This window comes from Streptopelia decaocto (genome assembly GCF_964273445.1).
Source record: "Streptopelia decaocto genome assembly, chromosome: 5".
Taxonomy (NCBI): Eukaryota; Metazoa; Chordata; class Aves; order Columbiformes; family Columbidae; genus Streptopelia; species Streptopelia decaocto.
This window is the reverse complement of record NC_138659.1, coordinates 57,467,282-57,491,758: the sequence shown is the minus strand read 5'-3', so window position 1 is coordinate 57,491,758 and position 24,477 is coordinate 57,467,282. Positions and strand designations below refer to the sequence as shown.

Here is a 24,477-nt window from a genome sequence, read left to right as displayed (position 1 = left end):
GGGCGGGGCCGATGGCGGGGCCGGTGCGGGCGGTCACATGCGCACCTGGGGGGGCGGGGCGCGGCGCCGGGTGTCTCCGGCGGCGGGGCGGCCCCGGTGTTCAGAGCCGGGCGGCGCAGCTGCACGGTGCCGGGCCCTGCTGTCGGGCGCAGCGCCGGCCCGGCCCCATGCCGAGCGCCGTTGCCGTTGAGTCCCGCCATGGGCGGATGCGTGGGGCGGCAGCGTCGGGAGCGGCCCGCCGCCGGGAACCCCCGCAAGCGAGCAGGTGAGGGGGGCTGAGCCTGCCGGGGCCGTCTCGCGTGGGCACCCACGGGATCGTGGGTACCGGTGGGGGTGGTGGGCATGGGGGAGCGTGGTCACCGGAGGGGCGCAGTCTGTGGGCGCAGGGGTTTGTCCCGTGAACACCCTCGGAGCCGTTCTGTGCCCCCGGGGCTTCCGGGGCACCGGGGGTTCTGGTCCGGTGCGCGGCGCCGGGAGTCGGCAGGTACCGCCGCTCCCGTCCCGGCGTCCCGGGGGGTTTGCAGGTTCAGCGCCGGGAAGCAACGGCGTGTCCTGCCCAGCGCTGCCGGCCCCGGTTCTTCCCGGGAGGGGATGTTCCGAGCGGCCTGCAGGACGATGGGTGTCCCCGGTTTGGACTCGGCAGTGTACCCTGCCATGCCGGGTCCTGCAAACTGCTGGGACCCTGCCTGCATCTTGCCTTTCAAGTGTCGGTGCTACCCGTACATCGGGCTGCTGCCGACGGGGACAGCCACGTCCCCGCTGCCCCGGGGTTTCGTGAGATGCCGGGGACCCGGCCATGGGGCGAGCGGGGAGCGGCTGCCCCGGTCCGGAGAGCAGCGGCCGCGCAGGGGAGGCCGGTGCAGCCCCGCGGCTCGCCGGAGTTACCAGCAGCTGGATACCCCGGTGCTGTGAGGCACTCACTTCCCCGGGATGCTGCTCTGGGGCGTCCCGGAGGCAACGGAGATGGGCACGGCTACCTGCTGGCGGAGGGAACGTGGGCCGGCGGGGTGAATCACGCCTGCCTTCCCCTCGCTCACCTCCCCGGCCGGTACAATAGCAGCCGGTAATTACTGTGTTTTTGGCAAAGTGGTGGTAGGCGGCGGGAGAGGAGGAGCAGGAAGTGTGTGCCCGGGGACGGGACGCCCGGCCCTCGCCCGCAGCTGGGATGCAAGCGGGAGGGAGGGACGTTTTCCTGTGGGATGGTGCCCGCTGCTCTGTCAACACGTGCAAGATGCTGTGGCAGCTGGGTCCAGCTGTGCCCATTGCCCATGCAGAGCTGTCCCCACCGTGCAAGCCTGCCTTGAGAATGCCCTGCTGGCTTGGGTCAGGGTGATGGCCCCCCTGGAGCCGGCAGCCCTGCTCCCCCTGGGGCTGCAGCCCCACACCCTGGCACGCTCTGGCCCCCAGGGGCACAGGTGCTTTCTTGCAGGTGTCAGTGAGTTCTGGGGTCTGCAGCTGCTGTTTGCTCAGCTTGATAGGGGTGTGGGGCCATTGCTTCATAACTCGGGGCTGCTGTGGCTGGGGGGGGCAGATCCCAACATCTGGATGAGTGGTCCCCTCCTGTGCCAGGCAACAGCTGGCTGCAGGGCCTGTGTCTCCATCACCACTGCTCACTCCTTGCCAGGCCTTCCTGGGATGGGTCACAGTCCCCTCCTGGTGCCTCTGTGCCCCTGGCAGCTGCTACCACTTTCTTGCAGTGTGTCCCTCCTGCCAGGGTGCTCAGGCTGGCTCCTGCCCTTGCTTGTGTGGTGCCGCCAGACCATGGGAGCTGCTCAGGAGGTGATAGAGGATGAAACAAGGCTGCAGCTGCCCTCATCTGCAGTATGGGGACACTGCCCCAGCCTGGCAGGTCCCAGCACATGAGGACCTGCTGTCAGTAGGGAGGGGTGCTCTGCCTGCCCACCTCTGCTGCTGCAGGGGCTCTGCTAAGCAGCCCACCTGCCTGGCCAGCTCCTGCTCTGGCTGGGGCTCATGCGACCCCCTGCAGAGGAGTCCTGCCAAGGCTCCCTGCAGCAGCTGACAGCGTTGTCCCTAGGGTGGCTAGCTTGCTGCAGCAGGACAAGCAAGGAATGCCAGTGGCACGCAGCATCCCAACTCCACCTGGCCCAGGAGGGGACCAGCCAGAACTGCTGGAAGCAGTGTCATGTTCCATCTGGCTGGCATCTCCTCTGGGGCTGAGCCAGCCTCCAGGACCTGCTGGCTGGGGCTGCCTGGCTCTCCTGGGGCTCCTGCCAACAGGGAGCGAACCCCAGGGCAGGGGAGCTTCCGGGGTGCATCCTCCTGCCTGGGGATCCCCACACTGGAGCACCGCAGCGGGGCTGAGCCACAGGCAGGATGCTGCAGGCACAGGGCAGGCGGCAGGCAGGCTGCCGGCCAGATCCTGTTGGCTGGAGTCCGGGCACAGTGAGTGGCCAGACCTGTCCGGCGGTGCTGCTGTGGCAGGCGGGGCGGAGGGTTGCACAAGGGGCCAGGAATAGAGCAGCAGGAGGTGATTAGATTCTGTGGGTCCTGGCTGGGCGGCAGCAATAAATAGATGAGGCTTAGCCCCTGCCTACCTGGACAAGGCTGCCAGGCACGCCTGCCTGCATGGGACAGCTGCACTCAGGCCCGGCGGTGCTGCTCCTGCTGCCTTGCCTGGGCCAGCCTCTTTCCTTTGCCATGAGTGAAGCTGAGGGAATAGTTATGGCTGGGAGTCCTGCCACTCATGACAGTCCTTCTGTAAAGGTGCCCTGGCTTGGTGGACGAAGTAGCCTGGAGATGCAGTCCTGGCCGTGTCCTTCAGGCTGGCCATGACCACTGCTCTGCTGCCCTCCCAGGGCAGGTGCTGCCTCCGACCTTGCTCTGTCCTGCGGTGCTACAAATCCCTCCTGCCCAGCACCTTGACTGCTGAATCGGCAGCGCTGGCTGCAGCCAGCTGGCCTAGCTACTCCAGGGATGCCGGCGCAGGCAGGATGCTGCCCATCAGGGATGCTCAGCATCCAGCCCTGGGGTAGCTGAGCTCTTGTGCCCCTTAGGGATGCCCAGTTTGATGCCACGTGTTGTGTCCAGTTCTGGGCTGGGTGCTGTGCTGGCTCCAGTGGTCTTGGATGGGGTGGAACAGGACTGATACAAAAGGTCATGTAGTGCCTTGTGTCACCACACACATGCCCAGGAAAAGCTGCCTGGGGGATGTGGCTCAGCCCTCAGCTGGCAGTGATGACTGTCTCCAGCAGCTGGGGTGTGTGGCATTGCCTTGCCTGGCAGGTCACTGTGCGGGCACAGGCGTCCTTCCTGCCCGGCTAGGGCTCCACGTCCCCTATGTCCCGTCTCCGCAGGAAGGGTGCCGGCTGGCTGCTCCAGGGAGAGGGGAGGCAGGAAGGAGCTGTTGTCACTCATTGTCCCCTGCTCAGCTGGGAGTGACAACAGCTCCTTCCTGCCCCATGCTTCCGGCCCAGCCGTGGGCCCAACGGGACAGGGCTGTTCCCACGGGACCACAGCCTGGTGTGGGGCTGGCATGGTGGTGTGGTGCTGGCACAGCGGGTGGCCCAGACCTCTGCTGCTGTGCCCTGGGCTGCTGGTCATCCCTGGGGACGTGGTTGGGGGCTGTTTCATGGACAGCCTGCTCAGCTCAGCCCATCGCCGGGACTGCTGCAGGCTGGCAGCCCTCCACACTGTTGATGCCCTCTGATGCTTTGGATGCCATGTGCCTGCTGTCTTGCCCAGAGCTGGTCCCTGCCACTCTGGGGTGAGCAAAGAGGATGGAGAAGTCCTGCCCCCCCGCCCGGGCTCCAGCTCAGCCCCTGTAATCCCCTTCCCACTCTGACTCAACGGCTTATTCCCTGGCTAATTCGCCAAGCTATAAATACTACTCTGCCTCAAAGGCCCCCAAGGCCCTGCAGCCACCTCATGGGGCAGGGCCATGGTCCTCATAGCATGGGGACAAGAGACTGTGCCCCTTCTGTGGGGCAAAGAATGTCACTTGGTGGGGCAGCGGCGGTGGGGCTAGTGGGACCTTGGGTAGGGCTAGTTTTAGCTGACTTCCCTCTGGCTGCATTGGAGACTATCCTGTGCTGGGCAGGGTGGTCACTCAGGCACTGTTGTGCATGGTGCAAAGGGATCCCCAGGACTCATGGGGATGGGGAGATGGGGAACTTGGGCTCAAGGAGGACCCCATCTCTCAGCTGAGCATCCCCCCACTTCACAGGCCGCAATGAACCCCTGAAGAAGGAGCGTCCCAAGTGGAAGAGTGACTACCCCATGACAGACGGGCAGCTGCGCAGCAAGCGGGACGAGTTTTGGGACACAGCACCTGCTTTCGAGGGTCGTAAGGAGATTTGGGATGCCCTGAAGGCAGCTGCCTATGCTGTAGAGGTCAACGACCACAGCCTGGCCCAGGCCATCCTTGATGGAGCTAGCATCACCCTGCCCCACGGTGAGGGATGGCATTGGGCTGTGGGTGGGGTGGGTGCTAAGTGCCCCACATCCAAGCACATTAGAGTCCGAGGCTGGAGAGGAGAGGGGTTCCCAGCTGCCATCCATGCAGCTCGGCCCAGCCAAGGTGGGCAAGATGGTCTCTGCCCAGCTGCCTGGGGTGGTCCCATCCCCATTTGGGGGGTCCATGGAGATGCTTACCCACAGCATCTCATCCTGCCATCCCCAGGGTCTCTGACGGAGTGCTACGATGAGCTGGGCAACCGGTACCAGCTGCCTGTCTACTGCCTGGCACCTCCCATCAACCTGATCCTGGAGCGGAGTGAGGAGGAGGTGGCGGAGCCAGCTGAGCCCCTGCCCAACACTCGACGGGAGTTCGCCCTCAAGGTGCGTCTCTCCACTGGCAAGGACCTGCGGCTGAGCGCCAGCATGAGTGACACCATTGGGCAGCTGAAAAAGCAACTCCAGGCACAGGAGGGCATCAACGTGGCCTGGCAGCGCTGGTTCTTCTCAGGCAAACTGCTCACTGACCGCACACGGCTGCAGGAGACCAAGATCCAGAAGGATTATGTTGTGCAAGTGATCGTCAACCAGCCCGTGCAACCCAGGAACTGACTCCCTGCACCGGCTGCTGGGAGAGGGCAGGGGGCTGGAGGGCAGAGCGGCACTTCCAGCGATGCCCTGTGCTGTGTCCCAGCCCTGCCAGAGCAGGGACAGCTGCTGCTTCCCCACAGGCTGCCATCCACTCAGGTGACTCCCCAAGAAGGGCTGCATGGGACTGGTACTGCCATGGTGGGCCCTCTGGGCCGGGGACATGGGCACACACCGCATTTGCTGCAGGAAGTTTGAGACCAAATGTCTCTGGGGGTGTCAGTATGGCCAGGGACCTGCTGCTGGGCTGTGCTGTTGGGAAGAGGCCATGACCTGCTGGGCTTTGGCTCCCCCTGGCCAGGAGGCCCTGGGGTGCTGGGCTGGGTGGAGATGTCTCCCCTCTGTACATAGTCTGTATTTATCAATAAAGCCTCTTCATCCTTCCTCTGACCTGGTGCGGGGGGCGCTGGTTGTCACCTGCAGCAACAGGAGGTTCCTGTCCCCATCCTCTCTTGTCAGGATGGGCACAGGATGGCCGAGGAGAGCCCAGGCACCGCAGCTCTGCTCCCTGGTGCCACTCTGACCCTGTCCTGCCAGTCCCGGTTCTTTGCCTGCCTGGACCCTGCCCCAGTGCTGCCAGCATTGTCCCATCCAGCTGCTTGCTGGCCCAGGGCCACCACCTCCCTGTCCCAGTGGTCCCTCTGGAGGTTTCAACCTGTGCCTGTGCAGGGGCCATGCAGGACACCCTGGAAAGGGGAATAGTCCCAGGTCACTTTTGCAGTTGCCATTGCCTGTCCTGGCAAAAATGGCACCTTTCTGCAGACGGAGACTGTGTCACCCACAGGACAGGGCACCCAAGGGTGGCCCTGGGGACTTCCCAGGAGGGTGACAGTGATGTGTCCCTGTCTGTCCTTCCCTCAGGTCCTGTGCTGGGGGACGGTGCCCAGCGCATTAACTGTCCCAGCACAGTCCAGCACCAGCCTCATCTTACAAAGGGGGAGAGCAAAGCCCAGGAGGCTGAACAATGTCCCTGCTGCCAGGAATAGCTGCCAGCTCTGCCCCACGTGAGGCCAGCCCCGCTGCCAGGCTGCCTGTGCACAGTGGGGGAGGCTGGACAGCCACTGGGACCCTGGCAGGGCTGCTCAGGATGCTCCACACCTGAGATCATCCTCCAAAGAGGCATGGAGGGGCTGTGGCTCCTACCGTCACATGCTGCCTGAGAGATTTTGGCGGGGGGAGGGGGGAGAGGCACATTACATCCTTTTGTGGTTGGTGACAACCCCCCAGGGAGCCCTAGGAGCTGCTGGTGGGTGCTGCAGCATCTGGTTGCATGGGAATGGGGTGAGTGGAGCTGCGGGGAATATCCTGACTGCCCAGGGTGGGTGCATTGGCACAGGACCTGTGTGACCCTGGACCCACTCTGCTGAGCCTTTCTGGACTGGCTGCTGTGGGCTATGCACACCCCAGCTGCCCGCACACAGCACAGGGGTCCTGGGCAGCCTGCGGGTGGGCAATGGGTATCTTTAAGAGGGTGTGGGGCTGGGGAGGTGAGCCAGGGCCACCAGAAAGCAGGAGGGTGAGCTCATTGCAAAGCTGCCCCAGTCATGTGGAGCAGCCACAGCTGTTGGTGCCCTTGGGCTGCAGGACGGAGGGGCCAGCAGCATAAAGCCCCAGGGCCAGTGGAGCCGCCGGCAGTTCTGGGAGCCAGGTGGTGGTGAGAAGAGGACGCATCCTGCACAGCGCTGTGCACCGCAGGCAGACATGGAGCTGGATGTGCAGCGGGCCAAGGAGCTCATTGAGCAGAAACTGGCAGAGGAGGAGGAGGAGAAGGTGGGTCTGTAGGCAGGGGGACCTGCCTTGTGCCGTGTCCACCCTTAGGGACGCGGGTGTGAGGAATCTGATGCCAACCCTGCCACCCTGGGGGATGCAGCAAGGTGGCCAAGGGCTTTCAAGGGCATCAGGTTCCCAAACAGGGAGCTATTGCCAAGCAGCGGGCAGGTGCCCAGCTTGCCAAGCGGGACAGGTGGGCAAGCACAAGCCCAAGACTGCCAGGCATCGTGGAGACCTCTGTGGTGAACTGTGAGCCATGCCCAGAGCCACCTGCACCAGCGGGCTGGGGATGGAGGTAGTGGGGCTGCTCTGTGCCCAGCCAGGACTGTGCAGCCCCTCTGTGCCACTCCAGCGCTTCAAAGAGGATGGTGTGCAGGAGCCACCGGCCGTGGAGCGGATGAGCACACCTGAGCTGGAGGAGGAGAAACACCGTGGCCCCAGGAACAGGGGCCTTGAGGCTGTCAAGGTGAGGGGGTCAGGGCAGGGGGGACGGTGCTGAGGGGTGGCTGGGTGCAGAGAAGGCAAATGGGGTGTTGCTTGTCCCTCCCCAGGGCCAGGAGCGGGTGCGGAAGAGCTCAGTGGACCTGCGGCGGGAGATCATTGATGTGGGGAGTATTCAGCGCCTCATCGAGCTCCGCAAGCAGCGCCGGCAGCGCCGGGAGGAGCGGGCGGCCACTCCTGAGCCCCCCCCACCGCCCGAGCCCCTGGAGATTGTACGTTGGGGGGTCCTGGGATGAGGGAGGGGGCCACTAGGACAAGGGCACCCACGGACCAGCCCCTGGGTCACCCTGCCAGCTGGGGACCTCCCCAGGAAGCAGGGCAGAGGATCCCCCTGTGTTGTCCCCTCTCCTGTGCCCCTGTGATGCCCCAGCCCTGAGCCTGTCCTGCCACCAGGAGGGTCCAGTAGAGCCAGAGACCTTCCTGCGAGCTGCTGTCCAGGGCAAGATGCCCGTCATCGAGAAGTTTCTGACAGATGGTGGTTCCCCCGACACATGCGATGAGGTAGCTGTCCCCCACAGTCACTGACCATCCCCTGCCTGCACTCTGCCACCATGGCCCCTGGGCCTGCTGGTGGTGGCTGGCCTCCCTGGGATAGGGGTACAGCCGGGCTGGGATGGGGGGATGGATTTGGCTGCCAACGCAGTGCATCATCCCCCAGTTCCACCGTACCGCCCTGCACCGTGCCTCGCTGGAGGGACACACGGACATCCTGCAGAAGCTGCTGGACAGCGGGGCCACTGTTGACTTCAGTGACCGGGTGAGGCTGGATCCTGCCCTCAGCTTCATGCTGGTCTGAGCCTCTGGGCATGGTGCAGCTGAAGCAACAGCAGAGTCCCCACAGCAGGACAGTGCTGTCCCCATTGCCAAGGTGGCCATATGCAGGGCTCAGCCTGGGCACAGGGACCAGCTGGGGTGGGGGACAGACACAGGCTGGGGGTGTCCTGTGCTGTGACATGGCTCTGTGTGCCCAGCTGGACTGCACTGCCGTGCACTGGGCCTGCCGGGGTGGGCACTTGGACGCCGTCAAGCTGCTGCAGGACCGCGGGGCAGACCTCAACCTGAAGGACAAGGTGTGCAGGGCAGATCCCAGGGGCATGGGGCTGTGCCAGGCGAGGCCGGGACTGGCCCTGTGTTGAGTTAGTAGGGATGGGTGCCGATCTCCTGTGGTGTGCACCTCCTTCCCCCCACAAGCTGCTCAGCACACCCCTCCACGTGGCCACCCGGACTGGGCACCTCGACATTGTGGAGCACCTCATCCACTGCGGGGTGGACATCAACTCGCCAGACAGGGTGAGTGCCATGGCTGTGCAGCCAGCACTGGGGCGTTAAAGCTCATCCCCCCTTCCTTGCCTCACCCCTCTGGGGGCTCCCAGCACGTCTGGGCACACTTGTGACCCTGCCCCAGGGTGCAGGCAGTCACAGCCAGGGCTGGGGTGAGCACCACCCCCTTGCTCCCTTGGGACGATGAGTGTGCAGGGAGCCGGCAGCAGTGCCTCTCCTCGGAGCTGGATCACAATCCTCAGCTGAGCTGTGTCTCTCACAGGAAGGTGACACGGCACTGCACGACGCCACACGGCTCAGCCGCTACAAGATCATCAAAATGCTGATCCTGCATGGGGCTGACATGATGGCCAAGAACCAGGTGAATGGGGAGACCAGCACTGGGGCCATTTGCTGCCCCACTGTGTCACACTACCCCAGCCCCAGCCCCTCTGCCTGCTCTTGCAGGCTGGCAAGACCCCAACGGACCTGGTGCAGCAGTGGCAAGTGGACACACGTCAGGCACTGGAGACCAAGGAACAGCCACAGGGACAGACGGAGGTTCCTGCATGACAGCACCAGGCAGGGACCAGGGATTTGGTTCAGCTCCAAGGATCCAGATCCACCTGAGACTTGTCCATGTCAATAAAAGCTAGCAAAGAGCAGCATTTGGCTCTTGGGGGCTGTGGGACTGAGCAGCCTGTGCCAAGGGTGATGGGGCTGGGGATGCTGTGTTAGCTGGGGAGCTGGGTTATCCAGCAGCACAGGTGTGCCCTGCCTCCTAGCACAGGGACTTGGGTGTCAGTGACACCATGGGGAAGGGAAACAAGTGGTTCGAGGGCAGGACTCCTTGCTGTGTGATGCCCTGGTTTATTGCAGTGCTTCAAAGTCCCGCCATGGTTCCCTGCTGGAGCCATCCCTGGGTGGAAATGGCAGCCCCTTTGCAGGTTGGGTCACTTCTGCTGAGCATGGTGCTCATTGCTCCCTACCCAGAAATGCTCCCGCTCGCCTGTTTACAGGAGACCCTACACTGACACTCAGAGCAGGTGAACCCTGCTTACAGCCCTGGGACCCCCTGCAATGCCTGGTCCCTCCCAGGCCCTGCAGCCTGGCCCTGTGGGTGGCAGAAAGATGGCTGCCAGGGCTGGCACACAGAAGGAAAAGCACAGCTGGGGCAGCCAGGACTCACTTGGAGGGGTGCTAATCTCCTGTGCCTGGCTCCTGGAGCTGAGAGAACACTCTGAGCTCACCCGGCACCACCCCCGTGTCATCCGCCCAGCCTGGTCGTGGGTCCCTCACGTGCCCCGTCAAACATTAACAGCCCCTTGGCAGCGCAGGAGGCACAGCCGGGGTGGCACCCACCTACCATGGTGCTCGGTGTCCGCCTTGCCTCTCCCCTCCAGCCTGCCCTGGCAGCTCTGTGCCAGGCAGTCCCCAGGCAGCACCGGGGGCTCAGCACCCCCTCGGGACATGGACACACACTCGACCTTCGGGGCATCTTCCCACCCCTCACCACCCCCTTCTCATCCACACGGGAGGTGGACTACGCCCGGCTGGAGGGGAACCTGCACCGCTATGCCAGCATCCCCTTCCGAGGTAAGTGCTGCCCGTTACCCTCTTCCACGCAGGCTTCTGCCAGACCCCTGCCCACCACAGGGGCTGTGCAGCAGCAGCAGGCGGCCTGCCAGCTTCCCAAGGGTGCTCAGCCTCCAGTCAGACTTTGCTCTGGGGCTGGCAGGCCCTTGGGTGACCCACCTGGGGCCCTTTGCACAGCGAGTGCCCAGGCACGTATGCGTGTCCTTGCACATCCCCACCACAGTCCAGTGCATGCTTGCATGCACACTCTACTTGTGTGCAGGCTTGCACACATCCTCCACACGTAGCTGCGGGCTTGCACCTATTGTCTGCACGCCCACACACACTCACAGATGCAGCCCCGCAGGATGCGGACCTGTTGATTGTCCAGGATGGAGGGGTGGGAGGAGAGGGGCTGCAGGAAGAGGCCGGGGGTGGCAGGGATGTGCCCCAGGCCTCCTCTCTTCTGACCAGGCCTCACATTAGGGCTTGCCTGGCTGCAGGAACAGGGACAGGAGAGGAAGGGCACACTGTGGGCTGCAGAGCCCTGACTGGGTGCTCAGGGGCAAGGAAGGGAGTGAGGATAATGGGGACACCCAGCCCTCCTCGTACCCTGGAGCTCAGCAGCACCAGGCTGGAGCTGGCCTGCCTTGTGCCCGTGGTGCTGGCAGTGTCCCAAGGAAGGGCTCTCTGTGCCCCAGACAAGGACAGGGTGGCACTGTCTGGCTGCAGGCACCAATAAATCCCTCACTAGTGGTGCTGTGTGGAGTGTTTTCTGGGGGATGGAGAGATCTGGAGGGCACTTACTCACATGTGCCCCTTGTGGGGAGGCCAGGGCATTGTGGGGCACCTGCAAGAGCCACCTGCCCCAAGGGAGCTGCTGGATGCAGACATCGGGCTGCTCCTTGTGCCCACTCAAGAGTGGGGTGCTGAGAAGGCAGGGACGGCCACCCCATCTGCACCCTGCTCCTGTGCCCAGGCACTGCTCTCCTCATGCTTGTGTTTCAGGGCTGGTGGTGCTGGGCTCCAATGGGGAGTACCCCTACCTGGCACCCCACGAGCGGCTGGAGGTGGTGAGCTGCGTGCGCCGGGCTCTACCCAGGGACCGTCTGCTGCTGGCTGGCTCCGGCTGCGAATGTGAGTGCCTGCAGGACGGGGGACATGTTGCCCCCCTGGTCATCCCTCACCCCTCTGCCTCCTCCGCAGCCACCCAGGCCACCATCGAGCTGACGAGCAGCATGGCAGAGGCAGGGGCCAACGTGGCACTGGTTGTGACACCCTGCTACTACCGGGGGGCCATGACCAGCGCTGCACTGGTCCAGCACTACACGGAGGTGAGCTGTAGCTGCTGTCTGCTGGTAGCCCTGGCTGGGGCAGTGGGATGGGGAGTCCTGCACATCTCCAACCCATGCCAGCTGCTGAGCTCTGCCTCACTGCCCGCAGGTTGCTGATGCATCCCCCATCCCTGTGGTGCTCTACAGCGTCCCTGCCAACACTGGTCTTGACCTACCCCTGGAGGCTGTCTTCACTTTGGCTCAGCACCCCAATATCCTTGGGATCAAGGACAGCGGTGGGGACGTGAGTGGGGCAGGGCTTTTCCTGGGGCTGGCTGCCACCAAACCTGGCCCCAGGCTGGGAATGGGAAGCTGGGACATGCAGCCCTTCCCTGGACCCTGGGGATGCCAGCAGGAGCCATGTGGCAGGGGAATAGGGTGATGTCTGCCCCAGGTCACAGTAGGTCTCTTCCCAGATCACCCGCATGGGGCTGATGGTCCATAAGACAAGGCAGGAGGATTTCCAGGTGCTGGCGGGATCGGCTGGCTTCCTGCTGGCGAGCTATGCCCTGGGTAGGTGCTGCTGCCCCTGCTCGGTCAGGGGCATGGGATGCTGCCCTGGGGGCACTGGTGGGGACTGGCAGCTGGGCAGGGGCAGGAAGGTAAGAGGTAGTGATGCCCGGGAGGTGCTGGCTGGGCACAGTATGCTGAGCTGGATGCCAATGTAACCTGGTGCCCCCAGGTGCTTCTGGAGGGGTCTGTGCTCTCGCCAATGTCCTGGGGGCCCCACTGTGCCAGCTGGACCACCTGTGCCGTGAGGGCCAATGGCAGGAGGCCCGTGACCTGCAGCACCGGCTCATCGAGCCCAACACGGCGGTGAGCAGGCAGCATCCCCCAGGATGCTGAGGGGTAGAGTTGCTGTGTGATTGCAGAGCTGGGGGTGGCAAAGGATTGAGGTCACTGGGGCTGGGGAGGGTGGAGCGGTGGTCTAGGGGACAGGATGGCACAGCATGCAGCCAGCCAGGCAAGCCGGGCTGGAGGTGGCAGAATGGGAAATGCCAGCGCTGCTGTGCCAGGAACAGCATGTCTGCTGGCAGCGGGCACCTGCCTGACATCCCATGGGATCCTTGCCAGTTATTTATAGGGAGTGATGGGGGAAATGCTGCTCCTCCCTGGGCCCCCAACCACACTGTGGAGTGGCCTGTCCCTGCTGCAAAGAGCCCGCCATGCCACAGGGATGCTCCCCTGCAGCGCCATGGTCTGTGCCTCCATGGTGGGCACTTCATGGGGTGGGGGATGCAGCTACCCTGCACCCTGCCCAGCCTGGCAGCCCCGTGTCAGGGAGGACAGGAGTGATGACAAGCATGGAGCAGAGATGGCATGGAGCAGGGTACCATGGGAGCCAGCAAACCCCCATATCCTCCCTCCCTCCCTCCCGCAGGTTACCCGCCGGTTTGGGATCCCAGGACTGAAGAAGGCCATGGAATGGTTCGGCTACTACGGGGGTCCCTGCCGTGCACCCCTGGCCCCACTGTCCCCCCCCCAGGTTGAGGAGCTGAGGGGCACCTTCAGCACCAACGGCTGGTTGTGAGGAGTCTCCCCGCGTCCCACAATGGGAAGGCACAGGAACCAGGGACCCTGGGAGCTGGGGACGTGGCAGGGACACTGGAATGTGGCCAGGAGAAAGCCACCCATCTCACTCCTTCCTGCTGGACAGGGCTGCCCTGGGCAGAGTGAGTGGGGGGGACACCCAGTACACCCTGACCACGCTTGCACCACCACCAGCACCCAGGGTCCCACTATGACCACCTAGGAAGGGATGGATCCCTGTGCTGTGAGCTGGGAATAAACCTGCTGCCTCCCTTCTGCATCTGCAGCCCTGCCCGTGCTTAAGCAGCCCCCGCCCGGTCCTGGCTCCCCACAAAAAGGACACATCCCAGACATTTGGCAACGTGGTTTACTGAGCTGAGGCCGGTGCAGGCAGCAGCACAAGGCAGGGTCACGGCAAGGCACGGACTGGTCCAGGCAGAGACTGGCAGGGCATGGCCCCAGTGACCCAGCACTGGCCTGCGGGGGCTGCTGGAACCCCTCACACCATGGCCAGCCAGACCGCACTGCGGGAGGAAGGTGAGCACACAGTGGGGAACTGTGTGTCTCCTGCCCACCCTCCCTGCCCCTTGGCCATGCCCCTGTCCCTGCCTGCCCCCCCTGGGCCCCCTGCTCCAGCCCTGGCACCCCACACAGCCCTGCTTGTGCCCCTCATCCTGTACTCCAGCTGACCCTGCTCCTTGGTCACCATTGCTCCTGCCCTCCCCCAGCCTGCAGCAGACACAGGCCAGGCTGGGTGACTCCCAGTTCCTCTTGGTGGGGATGCTGCTGCTGCAGATGTCCTCAGGGCAGTGGACAGACTGGACTAGCACAGGGATGAGGGGGACACAGCCCATCGGCTGGCCTTGAGACCAGGCTGGGTCCTTTGAGGGCACCATGTCACCCTTCCCAGGGCATGTGGGGGATAGCCAGTCACCCAGAGCTGAGGGCGCAGGCCAAAGGGTGCCCAGGGTGCCCACCCTGCCTTGGGACCAGGATAGCAAAGCAGGTCAGCGGCTGCCCCTCTGCAGGCTCATGGTCCAGCTGGCAGCCCATGCCCAAGGCACGCTGGCAGTGGGGTCAGGGCCCAGCCCCAGCCCCTACACCCCTGCTCCATGCCCAGGTGTAGGCTGGCAGCCCTGGTGGTCTGCAGCCTTCCTGAGGGGCAGAGGGGCCAAGCCCCAGCTGCTCCAGTTGGTGTCAGGGCTACAGCCAGAGAGGGAAGGCACCATGGCTGCCCCGGGGCACTTGGCTGGAGAGCAGGGGGCACTGTCCTCTCCACTGGCAGGGGTTCAGCAGGGAGGCTTGGTGCGGACCCCTGGCCCCACCAAGGCTGGGTGACCAGTGAGCACAGTGCACAGGTGCACCCAACTCTACCACATCCCTGCTCCAGGGACGGCGGAACCAGCCAGTGCCTGGTAGGGGGGTCCCCACCATGGCAGGAGGGCGTCACAGGGCACCGTCATGCTGTCAGGTTGTGGGCAGATTTGGAGGCACCCTGGGCCCTCTGGATGATGGCTGGGCACTTCTCCCGCCTCAGCAGCTTGTTGTTCTCGAAGAAGCCCTCGTTGCGGGGCACCCCGTGGGAACCGTCAGGGAAGGTCAGGAGACCTGGACAGGGGAGGGAAGGGCTGGGACCGAAGGGGCAGGGAGCAGCACCCACTGGGGCCAGGGCTGGGACGGGGGAAGCAGAGCAGGAGATGCTGGATGGGGCCATGCTGAGCTGGGGCCGCATGGACCTGCGGCTGCCCACACCATGCTGCCAGGCACTCACCAAAGCCGTACACGCGCCCGCCTTTGAACTCGCCCTCAAAGGTCATATTGTCGAAGCGGGTAAAAACACCGACGCCGTTGAACTTCCCCTGCACAAACTCCCCCTCGTACCTGAGGAGGAGGAATTCCTGAGGCAGAAGCTCCCTGCAGAAAGGGGGGATGCGTGGGGGGGTGCACACAGGGGTGCCACGCTCACCTGGAGCCATCAGAGAAGGTGAGCACACCACAGCCATGGAAGAGTCCATTCTCGAAGTGCCCCATGTAAGCGGTGCCATCAGCAAACGTCAGCTGCCCCACACCATGCCTGCGACCTAGGCAAGGGCAGAAATGGGCAGTGCTGGACAGATGAAGGAGGATCTGCCCCAGCGTGGTGCCAGGCAGGTATGTGGGGGCTGTGCAGCCCCTGGCATAGGCAGCACTGTCCCCTCCTGCCCCATCTCACCTTCCTTCCACTCGCCGCGGTACTCCTCCCCATTGGAGTAGGTGAAGGAGCCTTTGGTGAGGGTCATGGTGACAGCCTCCAGCAGCGCAGTGCAAGAGCTAGCTGGGAAAGAGATGGAGGGTGGCTGCTGGGCAGCGGGACCACCCCAGCTCATCCAGAGTCCCCACGTCCACTCAGCTCGTGCAGAGGCACATGTATGCCCTGCGGATGGCTCTGCTGGAGCACACTGCAGACAAGGAGGTGACCCCAGGAGCACGGCCACCCTGCCCTTCCTCTGAAACTCCAGCCACTGGGTTCAGGTTGCTGCCCGCCCCACTGCAGGGCTCAGAGCGATGTGAGCCCACGGGGGTCACAGCCCCATGAAATGTGAGCAAGTGACTGGAAGAGAAGCATGGCAGGAGCTGGTTGCCTCCAGCACTGTTCCCTCGCAGGACCTGAGGGGTCCTGCATAACTGCAGGCTCAGCTCTACCGGGGCAACCCCAGGAGGAAATGGGCATTTTGGAGGAAACAGGTATTTTTGGGCTTGCTGGACTGTGCTCAGTGCCAGCTCTTCAAGGGAGGGAGCAGAGAGCTTGTGGGGTTTCCAGCTCCAGCAACAGGGATGGGCAGACCTGGCTCACCCCCCAGAGATGGAGTGACAGCAAAGAGAGAACCCTGGGGCTCCAGCACCATGGTCGGCTGTGAGGGTTTGCAAACCTGCCTGCTGACAGGAAGCAGCCCCTGGAGCCGTGGACACCCCCACAGCCACTGCCATGTGACGCAGCTCTCCCCAGCACACAGGGAAGGCACCAGCACGGAGACAGCTCTGCAGGTGGGCTGGGCACTGCCTCTCCAGCAGCCCCCAGCGTGGCTCAGGCAGTGCCTGTGAGATGGGAAGGGGCTCCCAGCTTTCAAAGGGGGTATCCCTGCTCACACTGGGCTGTGCATCCCTGGAGGGATGGCTGTGGAGCCACGCTAACCAGCCAGACATGGAACCCAGGAGCACCACAGGGAACTTGCAAGGGCTTTGTGTCCAGAGGAGAAATGGCCCCCAGCAATGCTGAGCAGCGACTGAACACTGCTCTCTGCTGATGGCAGAGACCAGGAGCTCAGCACCGGCTCAGCCTGCAGCCTGGCCGGCACCTCTGGGGACACCTCCAGCAGTGTCAAGAGGAGGAGAGGGTGCTGCTGGGGACCGTTAGCACCTGCTGCAGAGGAAGGCTCGCTCCATCAGCATGGCCTGTGCCCGAACCTGCAGCTTCATCCTGTGAGCAACCCAGCCTGCCCAGCAGCTGGATGTTCCCTCGCTGGCACACACCCACACCACAGCACCCACAGCAAGCACGGGCGATGCATGCAGCACAGCCTGAGCCCTGCACACCGCCGCTCTGAGCCCACGACCTGCCTAAGCCACCACCCACGGGGGACACATGCACACCTCACCTGGGCAGCGTGCCCAGGGGCGGTGATTGCACGTCTGATGCATGCACACCCCGCTGTATCGACACCCCGCTGTGTTCATGCACCCACGGCTGATTCATCCATGCCCCGCTGTCCATGCACCCACGGGCGATGCACGCACGCCCCACCGGGTGCACGCACCCAGGAGCGGTGCACGCACGCCCCACCGGGGCACCTGTGGCCCGGTGCCTGCCCGGGGGCGGTGCGGGCCGGGCGGCGCAGGGACCCGCGGCCCGCGCTCACCTGGCTCCGCTCTCGCCGCCCGCACCGCTCCCCACCGGGGTCCCAGCGAGGGGCGGTGGCACCGCCACCTCCCCTGCCAGCCCCACGCCCCACCGGGCGGTGCCATGTCGCCAGCGTCCATCCCCGCCCGCCGTTGGCTGTCTCCACGGCAACCGCTAGCAACGCGGCCGCTCATTGGGCAGCTTCACAGCACGCCCTCGCTAGCCTCCATCTTTGTGTGGGGCAAGGCGGTCTCCTTCTCGGGCGTGTAGGCAGCGGGGCAGCGCCTCCGCCCTGCCGCCATATTTGTAAAGGGCAGCAGGGGGCGCTGCCGTCCCCTCCCCCCCATTCCCCAGCCATCTTTGTGTGGGGCACCGGCGACAGCTCCCGCGGCAGGGGCCAGCGGAACCCCCATGGACCCATGGAGAAGCGGTGCGGCGCGTGGGGATCTCCAGGCCCGCCTCATCCGACACCCCAGCCGCAGCCGCCCCCGCGGCGGGCGCCGTTCCCATGGCAACGCCCGGTCTGGGCGTGGCGGGGGCTGAGCAGCCGGCGGGGCGTGGTGGCGCGGTGACGCGGGCGGAAGTGGCGGGTGCGGGCGGCGCGGCGGGGCCGGGCGGGCGCGATGGACGAGACGAGCCCGCTGGTGTCGCCGGAGCGGGCGCAGGCCCCCGACTACGGGCTGCCGGGGGGCGCCGTGCGCGCCCTCCCGCCCGCCGCGCCCCCGCCGCCGCCTTCCCCTCCCGGCTCCCCCGGCGGCCGCGACCGCGAGCGGCAGCCGCTGCTGGAACGCGGGTCGCGGGGCCCGGCGGCGGCGCAGGCCCAGGCGCAGGCCCAGGCGGCGGCTCAGGCCCAGGCCCAAGCGGCGGCGGCGGCGCAGCGAGAGCGGAACGACTTCCCCGAGGACCCCGAGTTCGCCGAGGTGGTGCGGCGGGCCGAGCTGGCCAGCGAGCGCGGCATCTTCCCCGAGCGCATCTCGCAGGGCTCCAGCGGCAGCTACTTCGTCAAGGACCCGCAGGGGGTGAGCCGGCCCCGAGCCCGTGTGCCTGCCCCGGGGTGGCCCCCGAGGCCTGCGGGTTGAGCGGTGCTGGCCAGGAGGAGCGTGCTCCTGGGGGAACTGGTGATGCTGGCCCGGGGTTCACCGGCATTGGGGGGCTGGTAGGAGTGGCTGGAGCCACCCGGGACTTCCCGGGGAGATGTGCAGTGGGACCGGCAGCACGAGTTGGGGGCAGCTGTGTCCAAGTGCTGCTTCAGCCTCCTGCCTGGCTCTTGTGCCCAAAGAGGAAGGGTTGCCCTTTGCCACAGGCCTGTGCATCAGCATCTCCCAACCACGGTGACTCCAGCCCTAGGGCTGTGTCTCTGAGATCTGAGCTGGCTTTTGGCCTGTGAGATGTCTTATCTGTGGCTGTGTGGTTGGTATAATCAAGGGAAAGTCCTTGACATACAGCTGGTCTGCTATAGATCTGGTCAGCTGTGTGGCTGCCATGTCCACGCCACTGTGTGTGCAGCACAGGATGGCTTGTCTTCTGACCTGCAGCACCCAGCCTAATTACTTGAGCTGTTGCTGCTTCCCATGACTCTCGCTGCGTGTGTGCTGGGAAGCAGGACTGGGCTCGCTGGTCTCTGATGTGCCCTAGTTTGCCCGCCCTGGGTGGAGTCTGGCTCCTGGGAGCTGTGGCAGTTAGGTCCCAGCTGAGCTGGTGGGCTCTGGGGCAATACTCACTTCCTCCTGTTGCCCAATGTGAGACGTGGTGTCACTGGGGTGGGTGACTGGATGAGCTGCCTGGGGGTGGCAGGGCAGAGGCAGCCTGGCTGTAGGAGACCCAAACTTGATGAGGGCCGGTGGAGAATGTGTACAAGGAGCCAAAGTGCATGTCCTCCTGGCCACGTCACTTGGCAGGTTGTCCTGACTGCCTTCTTGTCAGAGAATGTGGTGTCTGTCAGGTTTCTGTGGCTGCTGTCCAGGGTCAGCCAAACCTCCCACACCAGCAGCAGGGAGAGAGTGCAGCGTGCTGCTGTTGTGGGCAGAGGGAGAGGGCATGGGCGAAAAGCTTTTCTGTTGTGTTCTGCTTCTCCCTGGGCTGCTGGGGCCTGAGCTGACCTAGCTGGGATTATCTCAACTGCCGGCTGCACTTCTGGGCTGGCCTGGCTCCCTCTGCCTTGCTGCTGGCACCAGGCAGACCTGTTTTCCTTGTCAGTGCTGCTCCCAACACGGGTTTGTCTGGAAAGGATACTGTGCTGCCAGGTCTCTGGCCTCCACTTCCACACCATCCCTGCCTGGCTGGGCCTTGCTCTACTGGACTGGCTTTGTGGAGCACAGGGCTGTGCTGGCAAAGCTCCCAACAAGCCTCTTGCAGGCTCATCCCCAAGGGCTTGTTGGCAGTCATGTGCCTTTATGTGGAGCTGATGAGGGGAATGCCTTCTGTCTGCTCAGGGGAAGTGGCTTCTCCATGTGATCTGGGAATGGCTGAAGTGGTCCTCTTCCCTCAAATGCTTCCTTTCCCTCCTCCTGGTGGACAAAGCCTTGCTCCTGCCTGCCCTGGGCTGACTTCTGGCCCCTGGCAGGCTGGGCTTGCACTGGGTTTCCTTGCTGAGATGGTGGGACTCATGTTCCACTTCCACATTGTGGCAGGAGCGCAGCTTGGGGAAATGCCACCCACTCAGGCTGGGGCCAGCACCAGCTGTGGGGAGGAGGGCTGGCCGCATGTGCTGCTGAGTTGCCCCAGAGCAGGAGCTGCCAGCCTTGGGGTTCTCCAGCTGCTCTGCTGTTCTGGTCCCATTTCCTCTGGTCACTTTGGAATCAGCTCCATTCAATGGATTTTGGAGCCAGAGCAGGGATTGTTATCCCTCTCCCTCTCCTGGTTGGACGTAATGAGCAGTGGTTAGTAGTAGTTCACCCCAGCCATCCAGAGGTCATTGTGGTGGAACTGGGACATTTACCAGGGCACAACAGCATCACTGGTGTCTTTTGGGACAAAGCAAGTTGTTTCCAGGTGCATGAGCTGGGTATGAAGGCCTTTGGGCAGTACCCTGCTCTTATGGGATGGGGCACTGGGGAAGGGTCCCTCCCTGTCCCTCCCTCCCGGGAGCTGTGAGGTCTGCCTGGTCCCAGGAGCTGTGTTTTTGCCCTGGTGAGGGGCTGTTCTGGGCCTGTTTCTGAGTGTCCCTACCACAGGCTGGCTCAGTGGGGAGTGTCCCAACTCTGCCAACTGCCTTGAGTCAGCCCTTCTGTCTCCCACTCACAGAAAATCATTGGTGTCTTCAAACCCAAAAATGAGGAACCCTACGGGCAGCTGAACCCCAAGTGGACCAAGTGGCTGCAGAAGTTGTGCTGCCCATGCTGCTTTGGGAGAGACTGCCTTGTCCTCAACCAGGGCTACCTGTCAGAGGCGGGCGCCAGCCTGGTGGACCAGAAACTGGAACTCAACATTGTTCCCCGCACAAAGGTGAGGGAGCAACTGCTGGGATCTTGTCCTGGGGAGGCTTTGATGTGTTTCTGCCCAGCTCTGCTCGCACCTTGTCTTGTGGCACTGCTGACTTTGGAGCTGTTGTGTTGAGAGCTCTGGACTAGGACTGCTCCTGCTGAGGCTGTGGAGATCCTCATGCTGGGCAGAGCTGTGGGAAATGCAGTGTCTTGGTTTTATCAGCCAGTCTTGTGACAGTGGCCAGGTGCCCCTGCTGACATCTGTGTCCCTGTCCCCCCAGGTGGTGTATCTGGCCAGTGAAACCTTTAACTACAGTGCCATCGACAGGGTGAAGTCCCGAGGGAAGAGGCTGGCCCTGGAGAAGGTGCCGAAAGTCGGCCAGCGCTTCAACCGCATTGGTTTGCCGCCCAAGGTAGGGCTGCTGGCCTCTGCGCCCGCCTGTTGCCACTTCTCCATCCTCCCCAGCCCCCTGTAAGGCAGCCTTTCCTTGCTTTAGGTGGGCTCCTTCCAGCTCTTCGTGGAAGGCTACAAGGATGCTGACTACTGGCTGCGACGCTTTGAAGCTGAGCCGCTCCCAGAGAACACCAACCGGCAGCTGCTGCTGCAGTTTGAGCGGCTGGTGGTGCTCGACTACATCATCAGGAACACAGGTAGGGTCAGCTGCCTGGTGTGGGACACTGACTGCTTGCTTATGTCCTGACAGCTGGAGACAGTGGGACAGGAGCTTGGCATCCAAAACTGCTCTCAACACCACTTAGTTGCTGCCAGATGGCAGCTGCCTCTGGGTAGAATGCAACTCCTGTGACTGCCCACTGCTGTGGCCATGCTCTGGCTACCGGCCTGTGTCCCGGGAGATGTTGGCTTCTGAATTCCTGCCAGGCTGGCAGTGGTCAGGGTTACACTCTGGGGCTTGCAGGCTGACCGTTTTCTTGTGAGCTGGGACTTCTCCAGTCTCCAAGGCTGGTTGTGTGGGGGTTAGTGGGGTTTCCCATGCTTGCAGCAAGGTCCAGGCCTCTGGGGTAGAGTTTGGACCTTAAACTCATCTGTCTCATTTCTGGGTCTGAGGAGGAGTATCCTTCTGCTGGGTGTGGTGCCAGCAGGCCCTGGCACTGACATGGCTGGTTTTATCTCCCTGCAGATCGGGGCAATGACAACTGGCTCATCAAGTATGACTGTCCCCTGGACAGCGCGGGCGTGCGGGTGAGTGGCTCCGTGGGGGGCTCTGCTCCTGCAAGCTGCCTGCCTGGCAGGTGGATGGGGTTTTCCCAGCTGGCTTGGGTTCCAAGTGTGTGAAGGCCTGATCTTGTCTCCTGGGCTTTTCGTTGCCCTCTGCATTGGTGGTTTGTGGCCTAGTGAGACTTTGTGAGGATGCAGCTGGGCTCTGTTGTGGGGAAACTGGTGTTGCTGGACCTGTGCATCCTTGGGGTGAGGCCTGCAGGGAACAGCTTTGTCCTTTTCCCACCTGAAGCAGACAATGTTTTCCTGCAAGCAAGGGGCGAGAGGCTGCAGTACCTCTATGGTAGCCAGGGCAAAGATCCTGGCTGCAGGGAGTTGGAGAGGGACTGTTCCTGTCAGAGGGGCCTCCTTGTGACATGCTCTTCTTCCTTCCAGGACAGCGACTGGGTGGTCGTGAAGGAGCCCATCATCAAGCTGGCTGCTATAGACAACGGTTTGGCCTTTCCCTTGAAACACCCAGACTCCTGGAGAGCATGTGAGTCCCTCAGGCTGTGCCAGGGCACCCTGGTGAGCTATACAACTCCACACTCTGGCATCCTCCTCAAGGGCTGGAGAGGAGAGGGCTAAGGTTGTCCCTCTGCAAACCTTCCGGGTTCATGGGCAGCTCTGCCTCAGCAGAAGCTGTAGGAATGGACCCTGGGTCTGGCACCCAGGGGCATGTGGCACCATCCTTTGACATCCCCATCTCTGACGTCTCCTGCTTTTTCCCACAGATCCATTCTACTGGGCCTGGCTGCCCCAGGCCAAAATCCCCTTTTCACAGGAGATCAAGGACCTGATTCTTCCCAAGATCTCGGACCCCAACTTTGTCAAGGACCTGGAGGAAGATCTGTATGAGCTCTTCAAGGTGAGCTGGGGGAGCAGGTGAGAATGGCTTGGGAGGAAGAAAAGCAAGGTGGTGTTGGGGAGCTTCCAGTCAAGGCTAGAGGGCACAGAAAGGTAGCCAAGCTGATCGTGTTTCTGGGCTGGGGCATAGCAGGGTTATCCCTCTGCCAGGAGCTGACGATTCAGTGTGGGGAGAAGCAGGAAACCTGTGGGACAGGAGGCAAGGGGCTTGCTTGGGGAATAGGCATCTCTTGCATGATGTGGGTCAGTGGGTGGATCCTACTATGTTCGCTGCTCTGTCTTTTGCAGAAAGACCCTGGCTTTGATCGGGGACAGTTTCACAAGCAGATTGCTGTCATGAGAGGCCAGGTAAGCTGTGCATAGGGAAGGTGCAGAGCCTCATGCTGCCTATGTGGCAGTAAGGGTGCTGGGGTGGATGTTCTGTTGCTCCAGCAGGGAAGCTCAGGCATTGCTTTGTTGTGCAAAACAGATCCTGAACCTGACTCAGGCACTAAAAGATGGGAAGAGCCCCTTGCACCTGGTTCAGATGCCGCCTGTGATTGTGGAAACGGCGCGTTCCCACCAGCGCACCACCAGCGAGTCCTACACGCAGAGCTTCCAGAGCCGGAAGCCTTTCTTCTCATGGTGGTAGCTGTGGGAGCCGCAGGCAGGGCTTGGCTGCCTCGGACTAGCACTGTGAGGGAAGCCAGGCCACTGCCAGCTCCTGTGGCTGGGACTTGACTTTCTGGGTAGAGTGAGCAGGTGTGGCTGAAGGAACCTGCAGCTGAACTGGAGGAGCCAGGCACGCTGGGTATGGTCCCCTCCCCAGCTCTATTGAAGCTCAGTGCCCTGCCTGGGGCAGAGCCCAGGGGGAGGTGTGGGAATCTGCCAGGAGCCCGTGATGTGGCTGGCACCCTGCCCCTGCCTCCCTTCCTTGGCCTGCATGTGGTTCTGAGCACCCCTGCTCAGGGCTGGGTGAGCAGGCTGCCCAGGCCAAAATCCGTCCAGCCCTTTACACCAGCCACTGGCCCTTTTCTTCCCTGCCGTGCCAGCTGCCAGGCTGGGAAGGCCTGTAGCAGGTTATACCCCCTGCCTTTCCCCAAGGGTTTAACGTACTTCTCCACTGTCCCTCCTCTGCCCCAACCCCGTGCACGCTGCTTTCCTCAGGGGGAGTTCCTGCTGCCTGCTGGTGCAGCAGGGACCGCAATGAACGGCTGTTCTCTGGCTGGGGGCTTGAGGAGGGGACATATGAGGGACAACTCACAGGGCTGGCTTGGGTGCAGTTAGACACTAAGGGGAAAGAGGTGTGGGCTTGTGCTTGTGCAGGGCAGGCAGCTCTGGGAGAGGCCTCAGCCTAGAGACCCCCAGAGCTGGAGGGGGCCACAGGTTTGTGCAAGCACCCCACCCCCCTCTGCTGCTCCAGTCCATCCCTCCTGCCATGTCTCCATGGCTGCTCTTGCTTGGCTTTTCCCCCTGCTCCCAGCCAGCTCCCTGGCTGCTGTGCAGCCAGCATGGTGCCAGCCCCGCCTGTGCCTCGGGCCCCTCGAGGGGCAGGGGAAGGGCTGGAGTGGCCCTTCTGCTGCATGGGTGGTAGGTGTGATGGGAGCATGGGGGTGCCAGCATGGGCTCCTGGCTACCCCGGTGCTGACAATCTCGCAGGCCTGGCGGTGGGGGGGAAGGGGTAAGGCAGTGAGCCCCTGTTGCCCCAGAAGTTGCTGAGCTTGTGTTGTCTAAAACAGTTCCAGGACTGCTGCCTGCATCTGCTTGCCTTGAGCTGCAGCTTCTCCTGTTGCTGGGGGCGGCTGGTGTTGGGTCTAGCTGTCCTGTTAGCCCATCTTTGGGGGGCCTGGGGGATGCAGGTGGGTTGGGCCTCTGCTGCAGAGAAGCTCCTTCATCTCCTGCTGTGGCGAGGGGGCTCAGCACTGGCTGTGCAAGAACAGGGTGGGCAGCAGTGAGACCCCAGCTCCCTTGCCAGGCCCAGCTGCAACTTTGACTGACCCAAAATGTATTGTTCTAATGCACTGTAGAAATGTATGTAATGTATTTAAACCATGCAACTGTCTGAATAACAGAGCTGCCATTCAG

General features: G+C 63.3%; 5 protein-coding genes across 11 annotated transcripts; 4 read left to right on the top strand and 1 right to left on the bottom strand.

The window, feature by feature from the left end:
* Positions 1–49: 49 nt before the first annotated feature.
* Positions 50–5,446, top strand: UBTD1 (ubiquitin domain containing 1). The gene is made up of 3 exons (XM_082053656.1): positions 50–265; positions 4,184–4,411; positions 4,640–5,446. The coding sequence occupies exons 1-3, from the start codon at positions 199–201 to the stop codon at positions 5,023–5,025; spliced, it is 681 nt and encodes a 226-aa protein (XP_081909782.1). The 5' UTR covers positions 50–198; the 3' UTR covers positions 5,026–5,446.
* A 1,086-nt stretch (positions 5,447–6,532) lies between these two features.
* Positions 6,533–9,242, top strand: ANKRD2 (ankyrin repeat domain 2). Of its 3 annotated transcripts, XM_082052807.1 has the most exons (9): positions 6,533–6,831; positions 7,184–7,297; positions 7,383–7,544; positions 7,726–7,833; positions 7,991–8,089; positions 8,304–8,402; positions 8,524–8,622; positions 8,876–8,974; positions 9,061–9,242. In XM_082052807.1, the coding sequence occupies exons 1-9, from the start codon at positions 6,763–6,765 to the stop codon at positions 9,163–9,165; spliced, it is 954 nt and encodes a 317-aa protein (XP_081908933.1). In that variant the 5' UTR covers positions 6,533–6,762; the 3' UTR covers positions 9,166–9,242. The 3 variants fall into 3 exon arrangements, with proteins under 3 accessions (XP_081908933.1, XP_081908932.1, XP_081908934.1); XM_082052806.1 differs by having other exon boundaries at positions 6,729–7,297; XM_082052808.1 differs by lacking the exons at positions 7,726–7,833; positions 7,991–8,089 and having other exon boundaries at positions 6,729–7,297.
* A 717-nt stretch (positions 9,243–9,959) lies between these two features.
* HOGA1 (4-hydroxy-2-oxoglutarate aldolase 1) lies at positions 9,960–13,032 on the top strand (the record flags this gene model as incomplete). Its single annotated transcript, XM_082053339.1, has 7 exons — positions 9,960–10,188; positions 11,176–11,304; positions 11,374–11,501; positions 11,611–11,745; positions 11,918–12,014; positions 12,184–12,317; positions 12,883–13,032. 7 exons carry the CDS (start codon positions 9,960–9,962, stop codon positions 13,030–13,032), a joined length of 1,002 nt encoding a protein of 333 aa, XP_081909465.1.
* A 364-nt stretch (positions 13,033–13,396) lies between these two features.
* Positions 13,397–17,012, bottom strand: MORN4 (MORN repeat containing 4). Of its 5 annotated transcripts, none has more exons than XM_082053622.1 (5): positions 16,928–17,012; positions 15,244–15,345; positions 14,998–15,112; positions 14,803–14,912; positions 13,397–14,639 (listed from the first exon to the last, which is right to left on the bottom strand). In XM_082053622.1, exons 2-5 carry the CDS (start codon positions 15,308–15,310, stop codon positions 14,491–14,493), a joined length of 441 nt encoding a protein of 146 aa, XP_081909748.1. In that variant the 5' UTR covers positions 15,311–15,345; positions 16,928–17,012; the 3' UTR covers positions 13,397–14,490. The 5 variants fall into 5 exon arrangements, with proteins under 5 accessions (XP_081909748.1, XP_081909750.1, XP_081909747.1 ...); XM_082053624.1 differs by having other exon boundaries at positions 15,244–15,341; positions 16,928–16,979; XM_082053621.1 differs by having other exon boundaries at positions 16,667–16,961.
* A 475-nt stretch (positions 17,013–17,487) lies between these two features.
* PI4K2A (phosphatidylinositol 4-kinase type 2 alpha) lies at positions 17,488–24,476 on the top strand. The gene is made up of 9 exons (XM_082054135.1): positions 17,488–17,927; positions 20,152–20,352; positions 20,612–20,743; positions 20,828–20,981; positions 21,470–21,531; positions 21,943–22,042; positions 22,281–22,414; positions 22,702–22,761; positions 22,883–24,476. The coding sequence occupies exons 1-9, from the start codon at positions 17,532–17,534 to the stop codon at positions 23,042–23,044; spliced, it is 1,401 nt and encodes a 466-aa protein (XP_081910261.1). The 5' UTR covers positions 17,488–17,531; the 3' UTR covers positions 23,045–24,476.
* Position 24,477: the final 1 nt, after the last annotated feature.